The 15,994-nt window shown below is 38.5% G+C and overlaps 1 protein-coding gene across 1 annotated transcript in view; it reads left to right on the top strand.

The window, feature by feature from the left end:
- The first annotated feature begins 12,922 nt into the window (after positions 1-12,922).
- The window catches only part of DBX2 (developing brain homeobox 2), a 101,988-nt gene continuing 98,916 nt past the window's right edge, over positions 12,923-15,994 (top strand). Inside the window, exon 1 of the mRNA XM_044061995.1 lies at positions 12,923-13,490. Within this exon, the coding sequence (XP_043917930.1) occupies positions 13,127-13,490 (364 nt within the window). The 5' untranslated portion in view covers positions 12,923-13,126. The remainder of the gene's footprint in view (positions 13,491-15,994) is intronic.

Raw genomic sequence — 15,994 nt, 5'->3', positions numbered from 1 at the left:
GTATAGGTTGGTGCATTCAGTTTGGTACTAGTAATCTAACATAGATAACATTAATTCATTAAGGGTATAGGTTGGTTCATTCAGTTTGGTACTACTAATCTAAACAAGATAACATTAATTCATTAAGTGTATAGGTTGGTTTATTCAGTTTGGTACTAGTCATCTAATCTAGATGACATCAATTCATTAAGTGTATAGGTTGGTTCATTCAGTTTGGTACTAGTCATCTAATCTAGATAACACCAATTCATTAAGTGTATAGGTTGGTTTGTTCAGTTTGGTACTAGTCATCTAATCTAGATAACAACAGTTCATTAAGTGTATAGGTTGGTTCGTTCAGTTTGGTACTAGTCATCTAATCTAGATAACATCAATTCATTAAGTGTATAGGTTGGTTTGTTCAGTTTGGTACTAGTCATCTAACCTAGATAACATCAATTCATTAAGTGTATAGGTTGGTTTGTTTAGTTTGGCACTAGTCATCTAATCTAGATAACATTAGTTCTTTAAGTGTATAGGTTGGTTCATTCAGTTTGGTACTAGTCATTTAATCTAGATAACATCAATTCATTAAGTGTATAAATGGTTCATTAAGTTTGGAACTAGTCATCTAATCTAGATAACATTAATTCATTTAGTGAATAGGCTGGTTCATTCAGTTTGGTACTAGTCATCTAATCTAGATAACATCAATTCATTAAGTGTATAGGTTGGTGTGACATTCCTGCCCTGGCCCAGCAATCAATGTACCTTAATCCTCACCACTAACACCAGAGAGGGTGTCTCATATGAGAGGAAAGGATAACAAATGCACACAGTAAAGTGCAATTTCCCTTAAGAGCACACAGAGATCACAGTCAGTCTGGGACTGGTTGCTCCCTTACTCTACAGATCCCCAGTAAGACTCCCCATTGGCACAGCTATAGGGTCCAGATCTCACCCTAGCTGGCAAGCTAACCTCCCGTACCCTCTCTGTCCAATCAGTGCTTCGTGTCCCTGCCCACGTAGCTGACACACACACACACACACTTTGAGATAAGTATTTATACAATTTCACTCCTGGGAAAGGCTGCCACCAGCTAATAATTATCAGCTACCCAAAGGCCCTTAAAAGGGTGTCCAATTATTACTGTGCAATATTATTATCCAATAGTAAGTGTGACTAAACAGTCTTAGGGCTTATTTGGAAGGGCTTAGTCTAGGATCACTTATAAGCATGCAATGTAATCGAGAGCTTAAGTTATCTCTACATAAACCAGCCACAGCTGAAAAGGGTTTAAAAATATTTAATAATAAATACTAAAAAACACAAGACAACACTACTACACCACGGTGACATTCAAGAGTTCAGAGATCACACAGAAACTTAAAACAATTCAGTAGTACAGTTCTGACATAACAGAAAAACACTTAGTCTAATCTTTTTCTAATTCCTAGCTATTGCTACAAGAAAATATACTTTTAAAATAACTTACATAAGACAACAGGCAGTGCTGAGTTAGATGTCCAAGATCAAAATGCTTAATAATCTCTGGTTATCACTGTTTAAATTGAAACTACAGTTCTGCTAAACATTACATCATCTTTTACACGTGCCTGGTTCCTAGGCCACACAGAAACTGTATTTGCATTATTTTACACTTAGAGCAATAAAGGACATTCCACATGTAAATTCCAGTAATTATTCCTTAAGTTAAAAGAATAGAAAGAATGTGCTAGCTCAGACAGACTGACTCTGAGCTCTACAGATCAAAGGATAGATCTGAAATCATTTTAACTTCAAAAGAAAGATTTGAAATGCTTGACTTAATTTTCCTTACAGCAGATGGCAATGTTGCGACATTGTTTTAAGTTCAACATTTCACATTTACAAATGATAGAATTATTTATCAAATTCTATTTGACTAGGCTGGCAGCCTTCACCCTTCTCTACCTGTCTTCACATCTCTCCTCCCTGGAGAACTCAAGCTAGTTTTTCAAGTGACCCTTGAGAAACACCGCTTGAGAGGTTTAGATTTATCTGATTGTACCTCACCCCATTCCCTGTCTTGAGATCCCATCTGCATTGGCATTGCTAATCCCACTGCTGTGCTGTACTGACATATCAACCCCAGACTCCGTCTTATCAACTTGGCATTTTGCTGACTGACTTTGTTTAACCATGTTAGAGGGTTGTGATCTGTCATAACAGTGAATTTCCTTCCATACAGATAAGGCTGGAGTTTCTGCAGTGCCCACGCTATGGCTAGACATTTCTTCTCTACAGCTGCATAGCATTCCTTCCTGGGTTGAAGCCTATGACTGAGATAAACCACTGGATGCTCTTCCCCCTCTGAAGAAATCTGGCTAAGTACAGCCCCCACCCCATAGTTCAAATCATCCACCTGTACAACAAACTATTTGCTGTAATCTAGACTGGCTAACATAAGGGGTCCTCTCAACAAGGCCATGAGTCTGGGGATGGTAGCGGTGGTCTTCATGTGCTTCAACCCACAGGACGTCCACAGACAAGCCAGCAGGTCTGACATGAAATTGGCACCTCTGTCAGACAGTATTTCTTTTGGGAAACCTACCCTGCTGAAAATCTCTAACAAAGCATTTGCCACCTTTTCTGCCTCAATGGAGGACAAAGCCACCACCTCAGGGCATCATGTAGCATAATCCACTACCACTAGGGTATACTTCTTCCCTGTGGAACTTCGGCTACTCAGAGGACCCACAATATCCATAGCTACCCTTTGAATTGGCTTCTCAATCACAGGCAAAGGCATCAAAGGAGCTCTCACCTTGTCTCCTGTCTTGTCTACCTTTTGGCACTGCTCATAGGTCCTGCAGTACCCTGTTACATCTCTGGAAATTCCAGGCCAACAGAAGTTCTGCATAATATGTCTTTTTGTACGTTTTATGCCCTTATGACCTGCAAAGGGAATATAATGGGCTATGGCTAGAAGCTCCAGATGGTGGGCTCTAGGCACTAGCAACTGCTGTACTCTCTCACCTTCTAGCCCTCCCTCAGGGGTCCACTCTCTGTATAGTAACCCTTTGTCCCAGTATACAGATTCCCCCTTTCCTTGAGAATCAGGTGCCTCCCTAGCTACCTGCCTCAGGCCTTGCAATGTAGGGTCTGAGAGCTGAGCCTGTCTCAACTCTCTTCTTGTAACCCTTCCTAGCTTCCCTTCCACAGGAAGTTTGTCACCCTCTGACAGTGGTGCCTCACTGTCAGCCTGGGTACTAGTACTCACCTCTACCTTTGCAGTCACTCTGTCCAAGGAAACATCTTTACCCACAAGCAGCTATGGCTCACTTTCAGTCTCACTGCTACAGTGTAGCTCACTCCCTGAAGTAACCACCTTGCCAGTCCTAGCTACAAGTATGCAGTCTGTCTGGGTCTCCCCCAGGCTACCAGACCCACATGCTTGTCTTCTAGCCTGACCGCGTGTAACTGCATAAGTACATGGTACTGCATCATCCAAATCTTTCCCTTTCAGGACATCTGCAGAATGGTAGTTTAGTACCCCGGTTGTCTCAAGACAACCTACTATTGGCTCCTTCACATTTGGTTCCCAACCTTGCCTCCATTGACACCTGTATGCCACATGGCCCCACTGGTTGCATTCAAAACATTTAAGCCTAGCTCCTGGATGTGTACCAGGACTAGCGGCTTCCCTGTTACTGGCAGATTCTGTTGGGACAGTCTGTGCTACCCACCATGGGGTCCTTTAGACCCATGAGCTGTACTGGGGGTCCCCTTCCTGTGCTGGGTTGCCCTGATGGCCAGGTATATGTCTCCCTTCTTCCCCAACTCATCTGAAGTACCACATTGTCTATCATCTAACCAGATCCTCATGTCTTCAGGCAAAGTGCTAAGGGCTTGTTCCCTCACTAAAGGGTCTGCCAGCCCTTCAAAAGTAGTGACCTGACATCCACTCACCCAGCTATAAAAATAAGTGCTTAGTTCAGCAACATATTCATACACACTTTCATCTGCATTGTGTCTATGCTCACGAAACTGTTTCCTATACATTTCATGTGTTAGCTTAAAACATTCTAAAAGACATTTTTTTACAGCAGTATAATCAAAACATGCAATGTCAGACATTTTAGCCAATGCATTTACAGCTTTATCATGGAGTAAGGGGGTCAGGAACTGCACCCAGAGCCTTTGGTCAACACTATACTTTTTGCATACCCTCTCAAACATATGAATGAAACTATCAAAATTATCCCCCTCTTTAAATTGCGGAAGCAGTTTACTGACTTATTGTGCTTCTGGGGTCCAGTTACTCCCTTCCCCATTACCTCCATGACTCTGGTGAAGAGTCAGCATTTCCCTCTCATGCCTCCTCTGACACTCCTTTTCTTTGGCTTTTATCTCCAAGCGCCTGGCCTCCAACTCAAGTCTATTTAGCTCCAGCTGGATTTTTAAGTCCACTGCAGAAAAGTTGACCTGTCCATTCTCCGAGGATATTGTATCTCCACTGCCAGTCTGATTGTCCTTTGCAGAAAGGTTGAGCTCTCCATTCTTCAAGGATATTGTATCTCAACTGCCAGTCTGATTGTCCTCCTGGATGCTGTTTTCTGATGCAGCTGTAACCAAGGCTGCAGTCAGGTTTGCCTTAGTCAGGTTTCCATGCACCAGTCCCCTAGCCTGGCACATATCCACCAGCCGGCTCATTGTCAGCTTGCCATACTCCTCTGCTAACATGCTGCCTGCTCACCCTGACTAACTAAGCTAACAAAATAAATAAAACAATTGTGATCTGAACTCTGAGTATTCACTGCATGGCCGTTTTAAAGTACAAAACACCTTCAGAGATCACTGTACATAAGCTACAGGATTCACTCTACCCACACCACTACAAGTCAATTAGTATTTGCCAACTACTTAATATGTGATGTGGATATCCCACCACTGCCACCACATGAGATGCGCGTGCCCCAGCCCAGCAATCAAGGAGCCTCAATCATCACCACTAACACCATAGAGGGTGTCTCATATGAGAGGAAAGGATAACAAATACACACAGTACAGTGAAATTTCCCTTAACAGCACACAGAGATCACAGTCAGTCTGGGGCTGGTTGCTCCCATACTCTCCAGGTCCCCAATAAGACTCCCCACTGGCACAGCTATAGGGTCCAGATCTCAGCCTAGCTGGAAAGCTAACCTCCAGTACCCTCTCTGTCCAACCAGTGCTTTGTGTCCCTGTCCAAGTAGCTCACACACACACACACACACACACACACACACACACACACACACACACACACACACACACACACACACACACACGCACACACTTTGAGATAAGTATTTATACAACTTCACAGACACTACTGGAAAAGGCAGACACAGATTCTCCAGCTGTGCCCCAATACCCAGACTATACAGTAGTAATAACTGCCACCAGCAGCTAATAAGTATCAGCTACCCAAAGGCCCTTAAAATGGTGTCCAATTATTACTGTGCAATATTATTATCCAATAGCAAGTGTGACTAAACAGTCTTAAGGCTTATTTGGAAGGGCTTAGTCCAGGATCACTTATAAGCATGCAATGTAATCTAGAGCTTAAATTATCTCTACATAAATCAGCCACATTTGAAAAGGGTTTAAAAATATTTAATAATAAATACTAAAAACACAAGACAATGCTACTATACCACAGTGCCTTTCAAGAGTCCAGAAATCACACAGAAACTTAAAATAATTCAGTAATACAGTTCTGACATAACAAAAAAACACTTAGTCTAATCTTTTTCTAATTCCTAGCTATTGCTACAAGAAAACATACTTCTAAAATAACTTACTTAATACAACAGGCAGTGCTGAATTAGATGTCCAAGATCAAAATGCTTAATAATCTCTGGTTTTCACTGTTTAAATTGAAACTGCAGTTCTGCTAAACATTGCATCATCTTTTTTACCTTCCTGGTTCCCAGGCCACACAGAAACTGCATTTACATTCTTTTACACTTAGAGCAATAAAGGACATTCCACGTGTAAATTCCAGTAATTATTCATTAAATTAAAACAATAGAAAGAATGTGCTAGCTCAGACAGACTGACTGCAAGCTCTACATATCAAAGGATAGATTTGAAATCATTTTAACTTCAAAAGAAAGATTTGAAATGCCTGACTTAGTTTTCCTTACATAAGATGGCAATGTTGCCACATTGTTTTAAGTTCAACATTTCACATTTGCAAATGATAGAATTATGTATCGAATTCTATTTGACTAGGCTGGCAGCCTTCACCCTTCTCTACCAGTCTTCACAGTTGGTTCATTAAGTTTGGTACTAGTCATCTAATCTAGATAACATCAATTCATTAAGTGTATAGGCTGGTTCGTTCAGTTTGGTAAAAGTCATCTAATCTAGATAACATCAATTCATTAAGTGTATAGGTTGGTTCATTCAGTTTGGTACTAGTCATCTAATCTAGATAACATTAATTCATTAAGTGTATAGGTTGGTTTGTTCAGTTTGGTACTAGTCATCTAACCTAGATAACATTAATTCATTAAGTGTATAGGTTGGTTTGTTCAATTTGGTACTAGTCATCTAATGTAGATAACATTAATTCATTAAGTGTATAGGTTGGTTCATTTAGTTTGGTACTAGTCATCTAATCTAGATAACCTTAATTCATTAAGTGTTTTGGTTGGTTTGTTCAGTTTGGTACTAGTCATCTGATCTAGATAACATTAATTCATTAAGTGTATAGGTTGGTTAGTTCAGTTTGGTACTAGTCATCTAATCTAGATAACATTAATTCATTAAGTGTATAGGTTGGTTCATTCAGTTTGGTACTAGTCATCTAACCTAGATAACCTTAATTAATTAAGTGTATAGGCTGGTTCATTCATTCATTCATTTATTCATTCATTATGATACTGGCTTTATCCTCTTCAGTATCACTGGCTGTAAGAGCCTGTCCTAGCAAACAATGAAGGTAAAGCATAGAGCCATAAATGAAGAGGATGTCATCCTTTGGTTGGATGCGTCTTCAGCAATGACCTGGGCACAAGGCAAATATAAAGAAAATTAATCATAATATATAGAGAAACTGTATCGAATCATATCATAGCATGGTGTAATATTTAACTGGATACCCTTTTGTGGCAGTTATTAAATGTAATAATTAGCTGAACAGTCACTAGGAGGAATTTCTAAGAATGTGTATTTAGCCTGTTACACTGTGATACCAGTAAGTGCCCTTTAGTACTTGAACACCTGGGAAATATGAAGTATTGTTTATAATTGCATCAGCTCTGTGCTGCCAGGAGATGAAGCCCTGACTTTGTTTCAGATAACCTGGCACTAACTAGTGACTTGGATACTGGAGATGTCAACAAGGATGGCAGTAAAAAACCAATGCCAGCTCACCCATTCATGGGGTGAGAGGGATAGCCCTGCTCAATGCTATTCTGGCACCTCCTGGAGAGAGAGAGAAATACATAGCATGTAGTATATGGACTAGGAGTATGCATTTAGTTCTACTAAGTTCTTTCCATGAGGTAACCTTCATGAGACATGAAAAGGCACATGATTTGCATCTGTGAATGTGCACATTAGCCTACAATGGACTGATTAGGGCTGAAAGCAAAAAACAGTCTGTTGGTTGTTTGGATGATAGTCTCCTATGATTGTTTGTTGCCACATAGAGTTTCATTAATGTTGATCAGTCTTCGTAAGACTGATGGTTGCAGGTAGTGGGGGATAAAAAAAGTTACCTTAGCAATCTTTGCAATAGCTGCTACACACATTATGCTACCTCCACTTACTCATGCATTTATTAATTTTTCAAAACCTGTGTTATTCTGTTAGATTCACAGAAGAACCAGAACTTATTCCAGGAAGTAATCAGTTTAAGGGAGAGAATCAGTTTTGGATGGGATATCAGTCAATTGCAGGACCCCCCCACCACCACACACACATAGATCCATGTGAATACACACGCACAAAGCATGCACACACACATGCATGCATGCACAAATGAGCAATGTAGGAGACCACCAGTTTTCCTATCAGCTTGTCTTTGAGATGTGTGAAGAAACTACCGATCCTTGAAAAAAGAAATACAAGTATAAACAGGATATAAAGAGTTCAAAAATAAGACAACCCAGATGAGGACTGAACCAACGAACCTATTGCTGTGGAGCAGCAATGTTAACTGCTAAACCACTGTTCCATCTCTTTTTTTTTTTCAGTACTAGATTTGTGCTATTCAGGGTCAAAGGCATACCTCTCAACCTCTTATTGCAAGAAATCTAGTCAAAGTCTAAAATAATGGGGGGGGCGGGGACAATGGCCCTAAAATATGAACAGATTTTAAATATTGCTCTTATAAACTTTGAAAGTTGCTAGAGTAATATAATTCATGTTAATGTGCATTTTCTGAGGATATGATGTCTGAAATGCAAATGCATCTCATTATTTAGTGGCTTTAATCCTCAGTGATTTGCCAGAAAACCACAAATTTTATGAGGAACCACACTAAAAATATGAGGAAAAAATCTGGGCACCTGAGAGGTATGGTCAAAGGGGAGATGGAATCTATCACAGCAACTAATGGGTGTAAATCTGAGAAGCATTCCTGAGTGGGATGTCAGTCCTCCAAAGTGCAGACAGGCAGACATGTGGACATAATCTCACACAATGAGCACACGACCACAAACAACTTAAAAGATTGCCACTTCACTGACTGATACATTTTGGGATATAGAAAAATGGAGATCCCAGTAAAACCCCATGATGACACAGGGAAGACATGCAAACTATTCACAGAAGACATCCCACCCAGTAACTGAACAATGGACCAAAAACTCTAAGGCAGTAATGTTAAAGTCTGCATCTGTGTGCCATCTATTAGGTAATTATGGCCTTTGTTTATCTCAAATTTATATATATTGTTCTTGATTGTTGAAACTACAAATCCATTGCACATCTGCAGTAACTGCTTTTGTACCTAAAATATAACTACGGTTTGTTTTTCCTGATTCCTTGACGAAAATTAAATTTGCCAGGTGGGCTAACCTACATAAAAATGTAATAAATAAACAAATAAATAAAAAATGTAGGCCTTCATGCTAGTTATTTACATGCACAAGCAAATGCAATTCCAAACCAACTAAGACATCTGAACAGAATGGACTTGTTGAATAGTGAGGTGTGGTTCTACATGGCAGTGCTAGTGGACACTTTCAGTGGTATGAGTTAGAAGGCACAAGTGGCTACCTAGATAGAGGCTCTTTCTAATTCCTTGACAGAGTTATTGCTTAGCATTAAGATAGAAGAATGGACCCTGATGCTATTTTTAAAAGAGTGTTGAGTCCTCTGTAATTCTTCCTAGCCTACTAAGCAGTCATGCAAGGTCGAAATAGTGTTACAAGAAATAAATGGAATAATTTCACATTTTTATTTGGTTATAATGAGGAAGGGCTGAAAAGTACAGCAAAAACTATGTGCAGCCTTTCTTCCATCTTGTTCATAACTCAGGGCTGTAGAGTTTTACCATAGCACATAACAGCATCTCTAGACCAAATGTGAACAGTTCCTGGCATGTTATCCAATACTAAATTGTGCACACATGTATATGTATATTGTGACAAGGGTCCATCATGCACTGGTAATGGTGCATTCTGGTAGCATGCTGTATAAACAACACAATTAAATATAACATAAGAAGCTGTCTTACCATATAGGGTCTTTTCTGGGGGAAGTATGCCAATAACAGTTTTACATAACTCATTCAAACTAAGCAGAGCCACATGTATGCAAATGTGCATCATTACCTGTGGTATAATCCTGCTTTGTTATGCTTCTAAAAATACATTCCCACTTTATTAAAGCATATCAGTTAGGAAAAATATTATTAATAAAAATCAAAATAAATAATTAAATATGAATTACAGATTTCTTTATTATTTTGATCTTTCCAGTCAATTAAGTAAACAAACAAACACATAAATAAATAAATACAAGAATGCATAAAAATTATTTTGTACGAAAATAAGGACATTTTCTAGCATTATTAACAAAAAAGTGAGAGTGCCAAGGACATTATAGCAAAAAACACACAGCCTTATGTCTAGTGATGGATTTATCTATAGCCCCCTCTAGCTAAATGATGACAGGATGAGTAAATTCAGCATTGCTCTTAGACCAAAGCAGCTTACTCATGTTAAAATGAGGCTTTCTTAACACAAAGTGTAATTTAATGTTGCTATGAGGAACTGTTTCTGATTTCCGTGTGCTACCGCCGACTGCTGTTTATAAAGTTATTCCCAAATGGATGCTTTTACTGGCCGGCACGTTTGTGATTATTATTATTATTATTATTATTATTATTGTTAATTTTATATCTCTTAATGCAGGTGGACTGGTCCAAAGACCCTTTTAAACCATGACCCAGACCAAACAACTGACAACAGTAAGACAGAAAAAAAAACATTAGTCAGCAGTTCACAGGGATGAAAAACTGACATTGCACTCTGAAGCTGACAACAGAAAAAAGGATATATATATATATATATATATATATATATATATATATATATATATATATATATATATATATATCTGAATACTTATGTTAGTGTTCTTGACCAGGACAACAATTTAGATGTGAATGCAATCCATACTAGAGCAGGAAAAGTGTGAAGCTAACATAATAAAAGAAAAAAGTCAGCACCCGGAAACTCGTAGTAAGAACGACATAAAAAATAACTGCAAACCCGTAGAAGGCATTACTAGAATACTGGTATAAATATAGCTTGAAATAACTAAAACTGAAGTATATTCAGCTATTAACGCCTTCCAGAATGCTACAAAAAAGGCGCCAACCCTGCGTGGCGTGATTTAACTGAAGTCTGCTTGAGTTACAAAAACGTCGTGCTAGTGGTGCGCACCACACTTCTCAACTGTTTGCAAAACATCCTCATTTTCTCTCATAGTTTTACATTATACCTCTTAAAAGTTTTGATTTTCTTTTCCAGTCAAAATGCGTTGATGCAAAACCTGTTCTATTTCCTATTTGAGTGAATTGGAGTAATACTTAAAAATGTTCTTGATTTTGATCCTTTTTACACACAGCCCCCCCCCCCCCCCCATTCTTTACAGCTTTTTCCAGAATTTTTGAGCGAAGTTGAGAGGTGTGGATATCAGTTAAAGGTAATTAAAACTTAAAGGATGTCTTACGACTTCACTGACTGCTCATTTGAAAATCCCTGTCTACTCCATTCCACTGCCGGAGATACATCTCACATTTTACATTATAGTTGCATTAAATTCTTAACTTTAATAAATAAATAAACAAATCAGTTTAAAGCACGTCTTTTAACAGTGTACATTTGCGCTTAACAGTTGTTAAAGATTTTACATTGATACTATATACTTAAATGAGTATGGGGAAAGAGTCTGCCACAAAGGAAACTATTTTGATGTTTGAATCATATAAGATAAATCTAGAGAGCGCCACCTACGCAATTTAAAAGTTTAAAACTATTGCCCCCCCCCCCCCCAAACACAGATATGTGCAACTCTCAACTTTTTAGCACAAGAAATATGGACAAAGCCTAAAATATTGAGGGACAAATACATCTCAACCTCCTAGAGTAAGAAATCTGGACAAAACCATAAATAATGGGGGTGCGAATGCCCCAAAAAAGGGACCAGTTTTAAATATTGCTCCTACAAACTTAGAAAGTCGACAGGTTTTGCATTAGTATGAATTTTCTGAAGGGTATGAAGCCTGAAACCTCAAATGTCTGTTATTACTTTATGACTTCGATGATTAATGAAGTGTCAGTGATTTGCCAGAAAACGACACTTTTATGAAAAATGGACTAAAATGTGAAGCAAACATCTGGACATTCTTAGAAAGCCTGTACAGTTGAGAGGTATGAAGGCCCCAAAAATAGAGACATATTTTAAATATTGCTCTTATAAACTTAGAAAGTTGGTAGACTAACAGTATTTGTGTCATCATATTTTCTGGATGATATGAAGTCTGAAACTAAAATGCATGGCATTATCTAGTGACTTCAGTCCGCAATAATTTGTCAGAAAACATCAAATTTTATGAGGAATAGGCCAAAAATATGGGACACAAATCTGGACAGTTGAGAGGTATGCAGAAATTGTATTAGGGCTATAACAATTCCGACTGCAACAGGCAATTTACTTGTCCTGCATTTAGAGATGGAAGACCACCCCCAGCTTAAGCAGAGTCAGATGCAGCAGCACTGAAGCAGAAGCAGTATACACGAATTACACTGCAGGACACCTGGTGTGTGTGTGTGTGTGTGTGTGTGTGTGTGTGTATGTATGTATGTATGTATGTATGTATATATATATATATATATATATATATATATATTCTGAATAAAACACATAATAAAGAAAATGCATCCAAACTTTTTTATCTTCTAGCTGAAACATATCTCTCAACAGTCCAGATTTTCGCAGAATGTCCGGATTTTTGCCTCGTATTTTCAGTTCGTCATAAAATGTGTGGTTTTTCTGGCAAATCACTGAGGATTTACATCACTAAATAATATGTTTGAGTTTTAGACTTCCCATTCTTCAGAAAATGCTTGCTAACACAAATCCTATTATATCAGCAATTTTCTAAGTTTAAAAGACCAATATTTAAACTCTTGCCCCTATTTTTGTTCCTTTGTCCCCCATTGTTTTAGGCTCCTACCACATTTCTTGCACTAAGAGGTTGAGAGCTATGTGCTGAAATGAGACTTGTAATGAATGAAATAAAGGGCTGCTGGTATTCATTGAAGCACTGGTGAAGTGTTATGTACTATGAACATTCTAGACTTGTAATTCCAATGTTGCCTGCCCGCCAAGTCTCTTATTTTGTCTGCAGGATGACATAATGAGCGAGCTGGACACACCTTCTAAGCCTCCTCCCACCTCCCAAAATAAGTTTATCTGACTATGAAACTCATGGGAAACGCACCATCGCCTCCTAACTTAAATCAGACAGTAATTCCTGCCATTACATCTCTTTAAGAGGCACTCTGTCCGGCTTATCGAGAAATCCATTAGAAAAAAGAACAGGCCAGATCACTGCAGAACAAGAAATTAATTACTGAATTCAGTCATTCAGTTATGAATCTGCCCCATACTGTTTTAGCACATACTCTGTATTGGGATGTTTTGGGATCCTCTCCCCTACAGAACACTGCAAGAACTCCAGGCTTTGGCAACATGGGCAAAAGTTTTCTGATAGACAACCTGTTGAGACTTGACGATCATCATCATCATTATCCCTCTCAGCATCACAAGGTTCCGACAAGTGGTGATCTGCGGAAGCCTTGTCTCAACACGGCGGAACAAATCAGCCCTTCAGGGGGTCCCGCTTGTACAAGTTGGGCTTTTGAGCTCGTTAACCCCTGCTCCGACAGACATCCAGTCACACAGTCTGCAAACAGAGAGCTCGACTTCCGACCGCTACAGCAGCTCAGTGCAGCAGGTATGTCTTTTTTATTAATATTTTGGGAAATGGGCTCACCAACGTTGCCATCCAAACAACTTAAGCGGCTTCGGGTCTGCTTAGGTTGGGGTAACGCGCTGGACAAGAGGCTATGTCTTGTCTTAATACGTCATATTTAAGAAGTTCCACCTGCATGACCACTCTTCACTATGAAATTCTGGGAGACAAGTAATATTCCCCGAGATTAGCACTGATATTCTTAAAAAAAAAAATAAGCATGGGTATGTAGATTAGCAAATCACAATTTAATATGCCGAACTATTAATCACGTAGTCCAAGGATGAGGTCTAGTATTTGTAAACTTGTTGCTCTGTAAAATAAAACAGAGTTTCTTGTTCTGGCAGTTTCCAATATTCTGAAGACATGTTTGAAGCATAGAATGAGAGTGAGATGCCTTTCTCTTTATATGCTACTGAGACATGCTGACCATAATAAAAGTTAGTTTTATATAACGGGAACGGATGTGAAGCCTTTTTTTGCAAAATATCATGGATACTTTTTCAGCGAGTGTTTGTTATAATTCATACTCCATCCATTCACAACCCCGTTTCCTCATTTTTTTTTTTTTTTTTTGCACAATTAATTAATGTCTAATGGACTGCTTTTCGTTCTCTTGTTGTTTAATATTGCTCAGTCAGAGCATGGACTAATTTCCACTGCATAAACTTAAAATCGCGTGTTGATTAGGAAAGCCACAGTTTTGCAGCTGTTCAGACTCTCATAATGTCCAGCGCTTCCTTTTCCAGTAATAGTGCAAAATATCAAAGAAAGATTTATGCTCACTTCACCGTATTCTGCAATTTTGCGATCTCATGTCACAATGGATAATTAGCTAATGCCGTCTACTAGTTTTCACTGATCTGATTTCTAGCTACTTTCAACGCTTAACGCAGTTTGTTAAATGACACACCCTCAAATTTGCTAAAGTAAGACACTTGTAAGATGTTAATAATAGAAAACAAAATGCAAATAATGCATACCTCTTAACTGCTATGATTTAGGAACAGCGTTATGATTTTGGATCTCGGATTTAGTTTGGCTCTCCTGAAACCAACCTGTTTAAGGTTTCATAAGTCACCAAATGATTAAAGTAAGCATATACAAACATCATCATTACTAAAAGCAAGGAATCTACTACCTAAGTCCTCTATACTGGAAAAATAAAAAAGCGCTCCGGTTTTAGACCCTTTGCCATGAGTTTTATTTCTCAGAGGATGCGATACATGAAATTATGTGAGTAATAAAGGCCGCAAATTGTCCAGGATGAAGCCCAGGTCCCCGAGAACCTTAACTAAAGCAGGGTATTAAATGGCCGCGTAAGTATTACTTCTAAGGCATTAAAACAAAGGGTACAAACGGGGACCCATGCTAATATCAAACTTTATATAATCAGAAGATGCGGTGTCTTAGATAAACAGCGCATAAACGAAATGCCAGCCTAGAGAAAACGAACAACAGACACATAAGTTCTAGAGGACAGAAGAGGCAGATATAACCTTATTTTTTATTTATCTCGAAGGCATCTTATGTTCTGAATTTTAACTACAGTTAAGTTACTGTGTCTCTAGAACCGAGACAACTTGTCAGCACTGAACATCGTAAGTAATTTGACGACCCACAGGGAACGTTTGAAACATTCTGTTTTCAAATGATTTTTCAAAACATTTATTTTCTGTATCGCTACCCTAGAAATTCCAGCATACCTCTCAACTATCCGATTTCCTAAAAAAGTCCCAGATTTTCACTAATAGTTTTGCAACGTCCCACCTAAAATTGTCGATGGTAAATTTCTGAGGACTGCATGTTAGGCATTAACGGTTCACATTTACTGTTTAAAATGTATGTCGGTGCAAAACATGATGCTCTATTAACTTTTATAGTAAATTAGAGTATTATTACAAATTGCATCAGATTTTAGGCCTTCATCTTCCGTTATTTTAGGCTTTGTCCAGAATTATTGACGAGAAAAATTGAGATGTATGAATGCCATATAAGTGGAAGGAAGATGTGTGTGGAAGAATCTGCTTTCCCAAATGATTCCTCATATAATACAAGTGAAAAAGTTAAAAAGCGACAAAAGTAAAGAAACGTGTTAAATAGATGACAACTGCTATTCTCTGCAGATGTGTAGTGACCTTAAAAACAGCATTTATAAAAAGGTTGTATTTTGAGAAGCGCAGTCCCGGACTAAAAACAGTTTTGTTAAACAGTGCTTACCCATATTAAGTGAATTGTGTATGCATTTCTGCAGTTTAGTTCTCTGAAAGCACATCTTAAATATCACTGCTCATATGTTAAATATCACTGTTCATGTAAATCGTATTCTAGTTCAAAGTTAAGTAGCTGCATGCCTCAACTTGTGTTTGAAACAACACTGTTTAAAACGTAGTTTTGCACTGTATTCATTACTCTTATAGTTCAAATTGCGTAATTGTGAGTAGTGTTTGCAATATTTTTGCTGTAGGCCAGTTAATTTCAGTCAC

This window comes from Protopterus annectens, chromosome 2.part1 (assembly GCF_019279795.1).
Source record: "Protopterus annectens isolate FY-2018-M chromosome 2.part1, PAN1.0, whole genome shotgun sequence".
Classification (NCBI taxonomy): domain Eukaryota; kingdom Metazoa; phylum Chordata; order Ceratodontiformes; family Protopteridae; genus Protopterus; species Protopterus annectens.
The sequence above is the reverse complement of the archived record's forward strand: the minus strand, read 5'-3'. Positions and strand labels throughout refer to the sequence as shown.